This window comes from Antennarius striatus, chromosome 2 (assembly GCF_040054535.1).
Source record: "Antennarius striatus isolate MH-2024 chromosome 2, ASM4005453v1, whole genome shotgun sequence".
Classification (NCBI taxonomy): domain Eukaryota; kingdom Metazoa; phylum Chordata; class Actinopteri; order Lophiiformes; family Antennariidae; genus Antennarius; species Antennarius striatus.
This window is the reverse complement of record NC_090777.1, coordinates 20,205,264-20,221,005: the sequence shown is the minus strand read 5'-3', so window position 1 is coordinate 20,221,005 and position 15,742 is coordinate 20,205,264. Positions and strand designations below refer to the sequence as shown.

At 44.4% G+C, this 15,742-nt stretch overlaps 1 protein-coding gene across 14 annotated transcripts in view; it reads right to left on the bottom strand.

Moving 5' to 3' along the window:
* Positions 1-15,742, bottom strand: part of huwe1 (HECT, UBA and WWE domain containing E3 ubiquitin protein ligase 1) — a 46,325-nt gene that overhangs the window by 3,493 nt on the left and 27,090 nt on the right. For 5 of the 14 annotated variants that reach the window (XM_068306041.1, XM_068306098.1, XM_068306074.1 and 2 more), the window contains 28 exons: positions 15,496-15,707; positions 15,220-15,402; positions 14,466-14,638; positions 14,243-14,382; positions 14,039-14,114; positions 13,783-13,881; positions 13,409-13,536; positions 13,166-13,325; positions 12,720-12,948; positions 12,449-12,627; positions 12,274-12,363; positions 11,692-11,852; positions 11,159-11,201; positions 9,952-10,323; positions 9,556-9,766; positions 8,838-8,962; positions 8,521-8,741; positions 7,851-8,242; positions 7,084-7,729; positions 6,231-6,951; positions 6,052-6,143; positions 5,242-5,398; positions 5,022-5,153; positions 4,635-4,850; positions 4,313-4,551; positions 3,567-3,669; positions 878-1,027; positions 28-273 (listed from right to left, as the gene is read on the bottom strand). In XM_068306041.1, coding sequence (XP_068162142.1) covers positions 28-273; positions 878-1,027; positions 3,567-3,669; positions 4,313-4,551; positions 4,635-4,850; positions 5,022-5,153; positions 5,242-5,398; positions 6,052-6,143; positions 6,231-6,951; positions 7,084-7,729; positions 7,851-8,242; positions 8,521-8,741; positions 8,838-8,962; positions 9,556-9,766; positions 9,952-10,323; positions 11,159-11,201; positions 11,692-11,852; positions 12,274-12,363; positions 12,449-12,627; positions 12,720-12,948; positions 13,166-13,325; positions 13,409-13,536; positions 13,783-13,881; positions 14,039-14,114; positions 14,243-14,382; positions 14,466-14,638; positions 15,220-15,402; positions 15,496-15,707 — 5,896 coding nt within the window. Of the gene's footprint in view, positions 1-27; positions 274-877; positions 1,028-3,566; positions 3,670-4,312; positions 4,552-4,634; positions 4,851-5,020; positions 5,154-5,241; positions 5,399-6,051; positions 6,144-6,230; positions 6,952-7,083; positions 7,730-7,850; positions 8,243-8,520; positions 8,742-8,837; positions 8,963-9,555; positions 9,767-9,951; positions 10,324-11,158; positions 11,202-11,691; positions 11,853-12,273; positions 12,364-12,448; positions 12,628-12,719; positions 12,949-13,165; positions 13,326-13,408; positions 13,537-13,782; positions 13,882-14,038; positions 14,115-14,242; positions 14,383-14,465; positions 14,639-15,219; positions 15,403-15,495; positions 15,708-15,742 lie in introns of all 14 variants that reach the window. The other 9 variants (XM_068306066.1, XM_068306129.1, XM_068306135.1 and 6 more) reach the window with 6 other exon arrangements.

The window sequence follows — 15,742 nt, the reverse complement described above, 5'->3', positions numbered from 1 at the left end:
CAGTTTCCTAAAATCATTTTGGCTCACCAGCAAAGCGGAGGAACTTCTGGGTGTCTGGTGGGAGGTTTGAAGAGATATGCATTGAGGATGGTTCCCTGGAGAAAAATGGGTCTAGGGATGATGGTGTTGCAGGTGTAAGGGGCGCCGGCGACAGTGGTGGAGGCTCATCTTTGATGTGAGAAAGCTGACTCTCTCGGGTGTCCCTCACAGGCGGTTTACTCTCTCGTTCTGTGGCATGAACAAGAAAGAAGGCCTCCACAGCAGGCTGTAGAACTACAGAAACATCATGCAAAAAATTAGCAAAACAAATCACTTAATCTTGTGTTCCTTCACTAGACAGACAGAAATATCTAAAAAAAAAACCTTAAACATCATGCACATTTTCATTTTCCCATAATTTTCATCAAACAACAAAACTTATCTTAGAAGTATTATTCAGATTTCAAGCTTTTTTTTCTTTTTCAAAAAAAATCTGGCATCTGAACTTATACAAAATATATATTAAGTATTTTATGAGATCAGCTAGAAAAATGATTTTTCAGAGAAAACTTAAACTTCTAAATAGTAAGTTCATTTATATCCTCAAAACTTGAAAGCAAAATCTGAATGCAGCAATGCATGGATGTTATCAGTCCGTGGCACTACTGGTGTGGACCTTCAGCTCATCTGTATCGAGGGCCCTGACAAAACCTCACAGATTCTCCACAGGGTTCTCATAAAGTTTGTTTGCTGGCAAAAAGGGCACAATAATACTATCATCAGCAAACCAAGTACTGGTACTGTTGGCAGATTCATGTTAAGTTCTGCTGGAAAAGAAAATCTGGGTCTCCTTAAAGATGACCAGTAGACAGAAGCATAAAGTGCCCACTCCACTTACCCAGTACAGCATGCTGGTCATGGGACTCCTCCAGCTCTTTCAGGCACTCCCCAAGCATGTCCCACAGTTCATCCAGCAACAGCTGCTCACTCAGCAGTGGGAGGTCTGGAAGTCTCTCATCACCCTCTAACTGACCATTACCTTCTTCATCTGTAAAGAAAAATTACAGTGTAGTTTGATCTATTACATTAACCATCTACAGACTGAAGATATTTTTCTGGTTGGTAAAAGAAGTGCACCAGTGGTGGGGATCAAGTCCCTGGTTTATCTATTACAAAGAATGAGATATAGAGAGTTTCTTTATCAAACACCAGGAGCCACACATACTTTATCCAATGTGATATTACTGATGTGAATCAATGCTGAACGGACAACGCTGAAATTTTATATATTGTGCGGCCTCCTATGTGACAGTGGAAGTCTGATTTCTTCTTTATCTAGTTTCTGTATCCTGTATTGCTGCCTACAACTATTTAAATTTTATATATTGCATAAATCCCCTCCTTGAGTCATCAACTTGTAGTGGTGGAGGGGTTTGTGTGTCCCAATGATCCTAGGAGCTAAGTTGTCTGGGGCTTTGTGCCCCTGGCAGGGTCACCCATGACCAACAGGTCCTAGGTGAGGGACCATACAAAGGACGGCTCACAGACCCCTCATGATGAATAAAAACAATGGACCACGTTTTCCCTTGCCCGGACGCGGGCCACCGGGGCCCCCCTCTGGAGTCAGGCCTGGAGGTGAGGCTCAAAGGCGAACGCTTGGTGGCCGGGCCTGCACCCATGAGGCCTGGTCAGGCACAGCCCAAAAGGACAACATGGGTCCCCCTTCCCATGGGCTCACCACCTGTGGGAGGGGCCATAGGGGTCGGGTGCATTGTGAGCTGGGTCGTGGCCAAAGGCGGGGACCCTGGCGATCCGATCCCCTGCTACAGAAGCTGGCTCTTGGGACGTGGAATGTCACCTCACTGGCAGGGAAGGAGCCCGAGCTGGTGTGTGAGGTCGAGAAGTTCCGACTATAGTCAGGCTCACCTCCACACACAGCTTGGGCTCTGGTACCAGTCCTCTCGAGAGGGGTTGGACTCTCTTCCACTCTGGAGTTGGCCATGGTGAGAGACGCCGAGCAGGTGTGGGTATACTTATAGCCCCCCAGCTTGGCGCCTGTACATTGGGGTTCACCTGGAGAGGAGGGTCCGTCGGGAAGTCGAATCTCGGATTCAGGAGGAGCAGAGTGGTTTTCGTCCTGGCCGTGGAACAGTGGACCAGCTCTACACCCCCCGAAGGGTCCTTGCGGGGGCATGGGAGTTCGCCCAACCAGTCTACATGTATTTTGTGGACTTTTGTGGAGAAGGCGTTCGACCGTGTTCCTCGGGGGGTTCTGTGGGAGGTGCTTCAGGAATATGGGGTACCGAACCCCTTGATAAGGGCTGTTCAGTCCCTGTACGACCGATGTCAGAGTTTGGTCTGCATTGCCAGCAGTAATGTCGGATTTATTTCCAGTGAGGGTTGGACTCTGCCAAGGCTGCCCTTTGTCACCGATTCTGTTCATAACTTTTATGGACAGAATTTCTAGGCGCAGCCAAGGCGTTGAGGGTGTCCGGTTTGATGGCCTCAGTATTGCATCTCTGCTTTTTGCAGATGACGTGGTGCTGTTGGCTTCATCAAGCCGTGATCTCCAACTCTCACTGGAGCGGTTCGCAGCTGAATGTGAAGCGGTTGGGATGAGAATCAGCACCTCCAAATCTGAGACCATGGTGCTCAGTCGGAAAAGGGTGGAGTGTACTCTCCGGGTTGGGGATGAGATCCTGCCCCAAGTGGAGGAGTTCAAGTATCTCGGGGTCTCATTCACGAGTGAGGGTACGATGGAACGGGAGATCTACAGGCGGATCGGTGCAGCGTCTGCAGTGATGCGGACTCTGTATTGGTCCGTCGTGGTGAAGAAGGAGCTGAGCCGAAAGGCAAAGCTCTCGATTTACCGGTCGATCTAGTATGTTCCTGCCCCCACCCATGGTCACGAGCTGTGGGTCGTGACCGAAAGAACGAGATCCCGGATACAAGCAGCCGAAATGAGTTTCCTCCACAGGGCTCTCCTTTAGAGATATGGTGAGAAGTTCAGTCATCCGGGAGGGACTCAGAGTCGAGCCGCTGCTCCTCCGCATCGAGAGGAGCCAGATGAGGTGGCTTGGGCATCTGGTTAGGATGTCTCCTGGACGCCTCCCTGGTGACGTGTTCCGGGCACGTCCTACTGGGAGGAGGCCCCGAGGGACGACCCAGGACACGCTGGAAAGACTATGTCCCCTGGCTGGCCTGGGAATGCCTTAGGATTCTCCCAGAGGAGCTGGACGAAGTGGCTAGGGAGAGGGAAGTCTGGGCTTCCCTGCTTAAGCTGCTGCCCCCGCGACCTGACCCCGGATAAGCGGAAGTGGATGGATGGATATTGCATAAATATTTCAATAGTTTCATCACTTGTCTTACTTATTCAAGATGAGCAAGGTGCACAGAGAAAAACATTTTGTCTACCTATTCCTAGGTAGACAAATCTGTACTTCTACAAGTAATATATGTCATCGCTGTTTTTATGCAAACACTGGCCTACAGAAATCAAAGCACACTGTCACATTGTTTTTAATAATGTACTGATTTTTTTTCTGATTTTAATCAGGTTATTAAAACTTTGGAAGAGTGAGTCATACCTAAAGATGTGGGATCCTGGTCTAGAGGAGATGCCTGGTCCACATCCATTGGAGAGTCATCTCTCTGGGCCGCCTGATTCTCGGACATCGACTGCACTTCAGACTACAGAAGACAAACAAGGAAGGACCAGCGAGGCAGAGACAGACAAACAACATCGATAAAACAACATTAATGATTACAATTTTTCATAACCTCCTTGACTTTGTCATGCAAAATGAAATTCCACTGCACCGTTGAAAAGAAACCCAAACCGACTAAGGTGAAAGCCCAAAAGCACGAAGCCATGTCAGCCAGAAAACAAAAACAGTGGAAAAGAAAGGTGGCACACTATTTATACCATTTCAAATGCAAAACATGTCATTGTGACAAAAATGATAAGAGAATGGATTAATGACGTATTTCTTTTTCTGATGGGGTGCATGATGACTGCCCACTACATTTTTTAATTTGCAGGTGCAGTTTATTTTATCCAAACGGGACAGAAATACATAAGAAGTATTGGGCTAGCTCATGATTTGCCAAAATGCATAAAGCCAGTACAAGCCAAGCTAAATCACATAAGCCCCTGGATCATTTTATGGCCATTTCAATGCATTTTTCTTGCTGACTGTCAGAGTAAATTTGAAAAAAATGATACTGTAATGATCATAATATGTAGTCAATGTGTTTTTTCAGTTTCAAATGGTTTACTTTGAGTGTGCAGTGTGTGAATTGTACGCCTGCTGTCAGAGCAGCCCATGCTAACCGTGGGGGCAGGAGCAGCTGTGCCAGCAGGGGGAGCAGCACCAGTGGGGGCATGGGGGGCAGCCACAGAAGACCCAGCAGTAATGGTGGCAGAGGCAGACGGGGCGGAGGGTGGGGGTGCCTGCTGTAGCCGACGTGCACGCTGACCCTCTCTCACCATTTGGATGATGGCATCGGCCTCAGCCTCTAGCTGACGCACCGCAGCCTGAATGCTGCTGGCGGATCCTAAACTGGAGGAGCCTAAGAGAAGAAAAGGGTTTCATCATTCGATACAACACAATATAGAAAATGCGTTGAGTGTTGTGTTTGTAACATTTTCCTACCTAATCGCCCTGTCTGTTTGGCTTTTTTGTTGGCTCGTCGTGTATCTTCACGGAGCTGGATAATGACCTGCAGCACTCTCAGAAAGAATTTCTGCGTTGATGTCTTTGAGGTAAGTGAACTCATACAAGGAAGCTGCAGTTCACGTCCACCAAGAGTCCGCTTCTGTGCAGCCACAATCACGACACTCTCCGATCCATCAAACCTTTGCCCCAACCAACAAACGCAAACAAGGAGAAGAGAAAGACTATAAGCAAAAACGTATATTGTCATCAAATACTTCAATGTTACATGGGCTTATTTAAATAGAGCTTAAATTTAGAAAGAACCAGTTTCTCTTGTATGTGTATTGACAACATTATGTTGCCCAGAGTCATCACTGGCTAACCTGCTAGTCATCTTGCCCTTGAGTCTGGATGAAATGGAAGAGTCCTCAGGAGGAGCATCTGGGGAATGTGAGTCAGCCTGTGCTCGTCTCTGCTGCTCCAGATTGTATTCTCTAAGTTCAGCCAGTAGCATGCCTGAAAAGATTTTGAGAAGCACAAGTTAAGAGAAAGTGTCTTTGCTTTAATAGTAGCACAGCAGTACTTGTACTTGCACAGCACTGACCTATCTGTTTGCAAAGAGTGTATCCAAGGTGTCGAGCTCCACTGAGCAGCAGTCTGAGCACAGTGTCTCTGGTGGCACAGTCTCCTCTAGATAACTGTAACAGAATGTTAGCTGCATCCTCCAGGCCCTCTTCTGAACATGAGTGAGATGTCAAAACCTTGAGATGAAGAGGATAAAACAAATAAAATAAGTTTGAACAATGAATTACTGTAAAGTAAAAGTGCTAAAAATGGTAATTCAAAACAGCTTTCCAAATACTCAGTATATGATGCTGGACTTGTAAATGTGAACAGATTCCCCAGGCTAACAATAAAGTATTTGCATTAAGAAATCTACACTAACATTGTTTAAAGAATAACACATGGTCGCACAATTTAGTGCAAAAACACATGTATAGAAATTAAAATTAGAAGTGAGATCCCTACTTTGACATTTTAATACTTCCTCTTCCAATAGTGACAAAATATAATGTGAAACCAAAAAAATAATTGGACAGGCATTAGTCAATCAGGGTGATGATATTTGGTGATGGTAACTGAATTTTTTTCCCCAAATGAAAACTAACTTTGGTCAAATGAAAAAACAAAAAAACAAACCAGACCTATTTAACTAGAATTTTTTCTGGATTATGATCCCTTTTCTTCCGGGAGAACAGTATTCGAGGCAGTGAAAAGTAAACAGGGCCCTCTGGTGGAGTTTAATAAATTGAATTTGATTTTAGGGAACACTTTTCCATGAAATACATTGGATAAAATTTGATGAGGTTACAAAGTATGACATTGTTTGCAACTTTAACTTTTGCATCCATACCTCCACAGAGAGTTGAAGCTGTTTCTCCGTGAGTCCAGTGGACGCCATCTTGCTATCAACCTCTGTACTGCAAACAGTGACTTTCTGTTTTCCTATTTTATCAAAAAATACAATTATTATCCACTGATATTGCAAGGAAATGAACTGTTGACATATTTTTTTGGCTTAATTAGCACTACCTGTTGATGTTGTTCCAGTGGATGTGGGTATAGAGATTGTAGTAGAGGATGTCTGAGAAGCTACCAGACTTGTTCCTGAGGATGTGCCTTGGGCTACAGCTCCCACAGATGTGCCTGGAACTGCCACAGTAGTTTGAGTGGAGCCTGCCGACACAGTGCCCTGTGCTGCAATTGGGGCTGTGGCTCCAGCGCTTGATGCCATGTTGGGGTTGGCGGCCTGTGGGGTGGGGTGTCCAGCAGGCACCTCGGTAGCCTTGTTGTCAGGCAGGGCAATAGAAATAAGGGAAAGCAGGCGCAGCAGCTTTTCAGTGAGCAAGGAGCTCCGTCTGATGACTGGGTGGGACAGCATGTTCATCAGCTGGCCCAGAGGGGAAGTCTCCAGGCTTAACTGAGCCCCTTCAGCCTCTGCACTTCCCCCAAGAGGCACTGTTTTCATAGAAGCTTTGCCCTTGCGGCTGACATTCATGTTGTCCAGCTTGACCAGCAGATCCCAAAAATCAGTGGAGATTCCTAGGGACTGGAGAGTAGCAGCAGTGGAACCCAATGAGTTCTGGGTATTGGTGGAATTAGGGGTGGGGTTATTTTGAGAGGGCAACATTGACCTGGAGCCAATTCCTCCACCCCCTCCTCCAGAAGAGACTGAACAAAGACGAGAGTCTAGATCAGGGGCAGATGTTGACAAATCCTTACAGCGCTGCTGGGTGAAGTGACTGGGGAAAACCTGCAGGTACACAAGAAACAGAAAAAAATCTTCCATTTATTTTCATTTCAATTTTATTTTCCTCCCCATAAAATATAAAAATATACATGCAAATATAGCACATGATGTGTTAAAGTAGACAAGTAGACTCACCTTAGCTAACTGGATGAGTGTGTCCAACACATGTCGACAGACTACTGGAGCCGCTTGTGGATGGATGTGAACAGTGGAACCTCCACCCCCAGCACACGTAATACCCGCAGCACCACCTGACACTCCTCCTCCCAGTGTTCCTGACCCTGTAGATCCCCCAGCTGAGTGACGGTCAGCATGCTTTCTACCTGATACTCGTTGAATCTGGAAAATGTTTGTCCGGCAACCTAACGCTGCATCCATAGAAACAGACAGCCAGGAAAGCTGGTTGGAACTACGAGATTCAACCTTGTTCAGTAGCTCTAAGGAAGAAGATGGGGAAGAAGAAGAGAGGGAGGAGGGACCTGAGCCTTTTCCTCCACAGCCTCCTTGAATACTCCTCTTGATGCGAGAGTCTTCTAGGCGTGAGGTCTCCACACACACCTCACTCTCGCTACTGCGTTGGAGGATGGATAACAGGCTGCGAATGACCCACCCACGTGTCTGCGAGTGGTAGCAGAGGTTCCTGAGCACACGGTGTAGACGGCTTGTGTTCAGCTTTGGCTCATCCACAAACAACAAAACCAGCAGGCAGGACAAGGCTTCATGGTCCAACAGCAATCGACCACGCAGACGCAACAAGGAGTCCATGCTAGAATTGGATGGTCTAGGTAAACAAAGCAATAACACAGTGTTTGCAATCCATTATCACCTCTAACAACTCATAAGTCATATTTTCAAACAAAGTTTAATCAAAAAATGTGAATTAGATCACAATCTCTGCTCACCTATGGTTTGGTCCTCCTCCCATTTGAAAGGTACCTCCTCTCTGCACAGCTAGTCGTGTGTACTGAACTCCACGATTACTCCCTAAACGACTGGTGAAGGCTGGCGATCGCAGGATGGCTGATAGTGCTGATGATGAGCTATGACCAAACAACCTCTCGTGCATCAGTTGCCTCTGACGTGCCTCTTGCTCCCTTCGTAACGCAGCCGCTTCAGCAGCAATGTCCGGGGGCATGACAGCCAACACACTGTCCTCCATGTCTTCTAGGACACTACGTCGGAGTTCTGAGGGCAGTGTCTGAATGAAGGTGACAGGATCCAGGGGGGTGTCTCCCTGTGTGGGCTGTTGGGCCAGCTCCCTACGCTGCTGCTCCGCACGTTGCTGAGCAAGAACCTAAGAAAAGTGATGGCACGATTCATAAATTTATCAAGTCCTTAACCGATTTTATTCTGAAATTATATTTCATACTGTTACATAAGTTAGAAGGACTCTTAAAGTACTCATGAAAATATTAATGATTCGGTTTATATGGTGCTCTAGGTACTCAAAGCCCTTTACAATGAACCCATTATTCATTCGTTCCTGTCATGGTAAACCATATATGTAATCACGGCTGCGCTGCAGCAGACTTAAGTAGTTATATATCATGATTTTTGAGAAGTGTCTGTTACCTCCTCTTGGATGGCAGGTGGCAATGCTGCCAGGAACTCTGGGCTAACTTCAGTAACCCCTGGTCCTCCCAGTACTGGTGCAGTAGTTGAGGGCAGGGTGGTGGTACCAGGAGGACGGGAGGGTGGTCTGATGCCAAGTTGATTCTGGAGCACCTCTCGACGAATGTCCTCAGGAAGTGCAGCCAGGAAGGAGGGATCCACACCTTCTGGCAAGCTAATACCTGCAAAGAAAAAAAACCCCAAAACATCATGAGACAACATTTTAGCTTTAATATTTTTCAAGTCCACAGAAAAACCAGGGCAATTACTCATTTTACCTGCAAGTGGGTCTTCCTCCTCATTGCTAGTGGATGGGAGCGGCTCTTCTTGGATGGCCTGAGATTGGCTGTCAGCACTGTCACTCCTTGGCATCAATTCCCCAGGCGATGAGACAGAAGTGGAGCTTTACATATAAACAAAAAATGTATGATCAGTCAGTGAGCAAAAATATGTGACTGACCAGAAGTCCTGCAATGTTAAGACAGATACGGGTGGTCCTCAACCTACAAACACAATTAATTCTGAGAGACTGTTTTGTAAACCTAATTTCTTGTAAGTTGTTTAGTCATTACTCAGATTTCAATCTATAACCGAGTTTTCTTACAGGAAGCCAATAGTTCACATTGTGGGCACTAGCTTTGAACCTGACCCAAACTGTCATCCGTCTCGATGCTTGCACACGTTCCCATACACATACACTGTGTGTATGTGGGTAAAAGGAGGACAATATTATGCAGATGACGCATCAACAGGAAGGTCACATGAAGTCATACATCAGAGCAAACTGTTCACTTAGTCTTATATTTGCTAGGTTATTCTGACATGACGTGAAATGTTAATCTATGGGGTGTTAATGTTACACTGCTCGGCAGGGGGTTGCGGAAAGAAAGGGGAACTACTGTCGTCAGACACGGCGGCACGTGGTTGTTCCTATCTATAAGTGTTTGTATCTTGAGTCAAGAACCATAGGGTCTTTTGGTCAGGAGTGATACTCACCCAGTTTCTGCATCTGTTTGCCTATCGGTTAGCCCGCTATCCCTGCTGCCAGACAGTTCCTGAGAGAGCTGAGTGGTTTGTGCAGGGTTGGGAGCAGGGTCTTCCTGAGTAGCAGAGGCAGGGCTGCTAGTGTCCATGGGCGACCCTTCCAGTTGGGACACACCAATCACTGCAGGCTCTGAGGTCTCCACAATGTCTGGACTCAGTGATGCTACAGGAAAAAGTGGAAAAACAGAGTGAAGTAAAATGTGTCAATGCATTGTAGACAACTCCTTTGCTATCTGATTTACATTTCACTGTTAAATATTTTACAGCAAATATTAACTCCACATTATTTTCATGACAGATGTGTGTCCTTGCTGTTGGCTGTTTAAAAAGTCTCCAAATTTAATCTACCTTCCCTGCCTTCATCCAACGCTCCTCCTCCTCCACCACCTCCTCCGACTCTCTCACCGATTGTGGGTGCTGGGGACATTTCCATCTGAGATGCCTCCGCTTCACTGTTTGGCCTGTCAGCAGTGGACAAGGTTGGGTGGCCTGCCCCTGCCAGAGCAGCCAGTGAGCTTGCATGCGACTCAACCAGTAGTAGATCAGCAATTGGCTGGTGGACCTGCTGATTGATGGCTGTCTCCAAGGAGACAAGGGCCTGCTCATGGGGAGCATTTGTGGTGGGAGTGACTTCTCCAGATGGGGGTGCAGTTAGGAAGCCTTCTGAGACTCTTGGTGGGTCTAGACATGACAATGTACCTCCCTGAGCCTGCTCACCTTCTGCAACATCCAGAAAAAAATGCTATTATGAAAACAATTATGTTTTTTATACATTGCTGATTAAAACACATAAATAGCAACATTTTTTAAACAATTAAAAAGCCATTCTGAACTACTGCGTCATTGCTACAATGACTTGCCATTTTTCCCATACAGTTAACAGCTACAGTTGTTTATCTGTTTAATATTCTCATGAAATATTTTAAGATTCTAAGTATTTTATCAATACACAATTGTAGGTAATTTTTTTAAATGGTCTCAAAATACTTCAAAGATGTCAATGACTAATGTCCAAAAAAGAAAGGGGCATGAACAAACACATACACAGACCTGAAACAGTATGTAGATGTTGACAGTTTTCATTTTCTACCGAGATGACATGGGCCTTCACTGAGGAAGGCAGTAAGTTGTATAGTTATCTCCTGAATGGGGTGTACAATCCTGATCCCTAACAACAACACAACTTACTACCTCACCACAGCAAAACCAGCTGGAAATACTTGGAATTGACACACACGCATTTTTAAAAATTCCATAGACAATATGTATACATGTGGAAACAGGTCCAAGTATGTATATTACAAGTTAAGAGTTGAACTTCTTGGCAGCAGATGAAGATGTTGCGCTGGTATAGCGTTGCCATAGGAAAGACAGTAGACTGTATAGTTATCTCCCAGATCTGGTGTGATCCTAAAACTATACAAACTACTACCTCATCCCACAGTACGCTCTGCTGGCTCCACTTTTCTGGGTACCCATCTCTGAGATGTGTCCTTTCAACAAAATATTTTAAATTTAGACAGCGACAGAAATAAATCTACACACATAGCAGTACCTGCAGTAGTCTCAGCACCATTAACTGCTCCAAGGCCAGAACCCTGTAAGCAAAAAAGGTGACAGGTCAAAAATCGAAAAGCATGTAATAAATTAACTTCTAACCAAGCTTAAAAAAACTCGTAAATTGCCAAATAAACAAACAATACAGTAATCCCTCACTTATTTGTACTTCAAGATGCACGGCTTCACATCGTGGATTTTTAGTAGTCAAGTGATACTGTACGAGCACGCTATTGGCTGACAGCAATGTGCGCTGCGTTCCGAGACTCACAGAACGCAGCATACTTTCATGTATTCAAGAAACACTTTTTTTAAAATACAAAAGTACTTTAAACAGTCTATAAGGGTGTAGGACAGGTAACAAATGGTGGTTTAATATCAGTATGGCGAGGGTTCATAAACATTTAAATTACTATAAATAATGAAATGAATAGCTTGTCGCTGCATCGCGGAATTTCTTTTTCATGGGTGGTCCTGGAATGCATTAACCGCGAGTAACGAGGGATTACTGTACACTTATTATCTGCCCACCTGCAGGCTCTGTTCTCTTGCCTGTTCTGCTCCTGAAGCTCTCCTCTCATTTTGTTTAGATTCTTCTTCTTCAGCCAGCTGCCTCCTTCTTTTCTCTCTTCTTTCTTCCAGCTCCTCATCCCGCAGACTCTCCAAATGTTGCAGTATAGGCACCTTTACCACTGACAAGTCACAAAGTCCAATTAAAGCTACTGTAAGCCATTAAGTTTTTGACACTGTCAATGACTTAGGAACACAGTAAATATGCAACAAAGCAAACCACTTCAGAGTAGAGTGCTATCAAGCTTGATACATTCTGATACAATTTGATGGAGCCCATGTAAATCGGCAAACTTTGAATTGTTTTTCTTACATAAAATACTATACATTTCAAAAGAAATAACACTCAAAACAAGATGTGATCATGGTAACCAAACTATTTGAGCACCATAATGTGTAAAGTAAGGTTAAACTACAAAATAGATAGAAAATATATACTTTGAACCCCCTTTAATTCAACCTCGTGGCTGAATTGAAGGGGGTTCCATGATAAAATGTTTGTCTCCTTTTTCCAACAAAAATTTGAAGTCAAAGACCACCTACCTGCTACACAGTCGTGCATGCTCTCAGCATCCAGCACTTTACACTCATCTGTCCATCTAGTTAAGGCAGTGGGAATGCTAGAGAGAGTGCCTAGAGACAGACAAAACAGTCATGTTCAAAATTCCAACAGCTATGGATCTAACTGACCATTACAATAACCTTAAAGAATTACCACCTGCTTGCCCTCCAGTACTGCTCTGTTCATGGAAAAAGTCATCCAACAACTCATCATCAGAACGAGCAATGATGTGTACATCCTCATTTCCGACCAAAAGGCGAGCACGGCCACGAGATTGTAGAGGCAGAGAGCTGGATAACTGTAAAATATCTGCTGCAGCACTGGGGCCCAATAACCTTTAAACAATTACAAGAAAAAGACATTTTAATTAGCTTTGTGACTCAAAATAAATTGTCCTGTTGTGCAAACACACACACACACAACATACCTTTGCAAGATGAGCGGAGGGTTGGGTTGGCGGTTGCCAGGGTAGTGTACATGGATGGTGTGTCCACTGTTGGCAGTCAGCTGACGCAGAGTTCGCTGGCTGCGTCCCATGCCCTGTGCCAGACGGCTGCTTGTGCCAGTCACACCTAGGGTGAGGGAACCGTGGTCAGCATGCCGCACCATCAGTGGGTGGGAGCTGGGGATGTTGCCTGGGGAGGGAGGGATGTCAGCTGATGGAAAAACAACAAAAAATAGTAAGCAGACATTGGTGGGGAAATAATTTGAGTAAATACTACTAAAAAAGAAATCTGCAATCAACTGTAGAAAACTGAAGTGGACTTCATTCCAAACATCTTTTTAAAAGCTCATATGGAAATTATAATTTACCATTCCAAAAAAGAATGAATTTGACTTTAGAAAATGTTAATAAAAAATGTTCCTGCTTACCGTTGTTGGAAAACATGTTGTCAAACTCTATGATGAGGTCATCATCCCTATCAAACCTTTCAAAGCGAATGTGTGGTGCAGCATTTATGTCTGGGAAGTCTTCATCTAACTCCATCTCTGAACCTTCATCATCATCATCCTCATCTCCTTCTTCATCATCCTTTAAGACACAGAGCAGCAAGGAGTCTTAAGAACATGCAAACAACAATCAAGTCTACAGAACCTTACAGCATTAATACATGCCTGATCCTCCTCCTCCTCTTCTTCCTCCTCCTCCTCCTCATCCTGACTGTCTTCATCATCATTGCTGCCACTAGAATCTTCCTCCTGGGTGTGCTCTTCATCCTCAGGCTCAAGGATATTCATGGAATCTAATCAAAAGAAAAAACAAGCAGCCCCTTTTCTTTACCCTGAGATTCAGCGCAAAAAGCATGTTTTCACTGATACAACAAAAATCTTTGTAGAAGATTCAAAATGTCAAAAGGCAGAATTACTTATTTAATTTAACACATCTGTGTAGATGGGTGATATCAGTACGTATATTTTTACAAATTACGCTCCAAACAAAAACTGATACAGTAATGTTTACGCTCACGTCACTTGTGTAAATGTCTTACCTTCTCGATTAGCCTGAAGAGTGGATGCCTGGCTAATATTGGAAGGAGCCTCATCCATCAAAACGTCCTCCTGAGATTCATCTTCACCAGTGGGTCCCACTGTTTGATAGAACACACAAGTCATACCTACACCCACCAAGTTCATTTAAATCAATATAATCATAAAAAATGTATATAACTGGCCATGCAAAAACTACTCTTTATGTTTCTTGTTCACACTCAAATTAATTAATATGATCAAATGAAAGTGATATACCTATAATTGTGCTGTTCACAGTACCAGCATCTCTCTCTAGCAACTCATCAATCAGATCCACCAACTCATTCTCAACCTACAAAGGAAAGAAAACACCAAAGCAATAAATTATTGTGAATCACCAATGCTTATAGATGGTATATGCAAAGTAATGCAAATACACTGAAATAACATTTGGGTGTTGTGTAACACAGCCTCAATCACCTGCATGGCCTGTGTGCTGAGAACCTCTGGCTGGCCAGCAATGACGACCGTATCTCCCTCTGCCTCTCCATCCATGAGGTCACTGTCGGTTCCCTGCACCCGGTGGTTGCCCTCCACTGGTTCTGCCTCACCAGCCTCTCCTGGAAGAGACACCACACATCAGTAAGATACATTTATAGAACCCTTGAATTTAGAGTATTGCAGTGTCTCATAATGTACAGACCTTGGTCCTGAGTGTTGCTGTTACTGTCTCTGACAGTGCCCACGGTGTCATGTTCAGTCTTGCTCTTGCTGGATCCCCCTTTGCCTCCAAACAGGCTGCTGGGCTGGTTGACAATGCGAGACAGAGTCTCCAAAGGCTTCAGCGCGGCATTCACGGTGTTAGCCATGTTGGGACTGAAGCGAATGATGTGGGGAAAACACGAAGTTGGTTTACATGTAAATATATAGAGCATAAATATTTTTTTCCTGTAAAATACTGAACCCAGTATAAGCTGAACTAGAATCATGAAACTGCTGTCTTGCAGCTTTATCTGTGTTAAAGTTGAAGGCTCACAGAGGTGTTCTTGAGATTCACAAATAGTAATGAAACTATAAGCAAAGCTATAAACTTTCAAAACTGACATTTTCTGTTTTAACTTTTAAAAGGTTGTCTTTGTGTTACTTTAAGTTATATATGGGGTTTTAATTATTTGTACATCATTGCATATTATAATACACTTAACAAACTTCTTTGGAAATGGGTTTGCACATTAAGAAATTGACTGCAAATGTATCAAAGTGACACATTTGAATACATGCAAAACAAATGCGCTTGGCCCATTTATAATAGCTGCAATACATGGGAGACAGGAGAACTGAAACATTTGAAATCTAAGTGCTGTTTCGATGGGGATATAATTACCCTTTGTGATGCAAGTATATTGTGTATTACCATTTAAAATCCAACATGAAAATTATTTGATGCAATTGTATACCTGGACAAATCCAAGCTGTGGGGAACACGGGCCAAATCATTGACCAGTCCTTTTTTAAGAAAGAGCCTGATGATATTGTTCATGCCGTTGTGTTGTGTCTTAGCAGCTGCTGTGCTGTAAAAACTGGATGTCGAGGGACACGATTCCATGATGGTGCTAATGATGCACATCACTGCCTGAAGCCTAGTAAAGAGATGGACAAAGAATGAATATGTAATTATATTAAGGGTCAACAGGATCAACTTAGGTTGGTTTACTTCCTTTCAAGACAGTTACCTGGCATGTTTTTCAGCACCTTCTGCCATCGCTAGTGCCCGACTTAGAGCAGCCTTCACCTCATTGACCAGGGCCACCTGAGCATCAGTCCCTGTGCCAGCAGCTGCCAAGCTGGCGAGGAAAAGGCGTGCTAAGGCTGGAGTATCTTTGTCCTCAGAACTCTGGGTGTGTGGCAGCAAGTGGTCAAGGACAAAGGCCAGAACACTGCAATCCTGCCAGTACATAAGGAGGTCAAAGTGAGAAAATA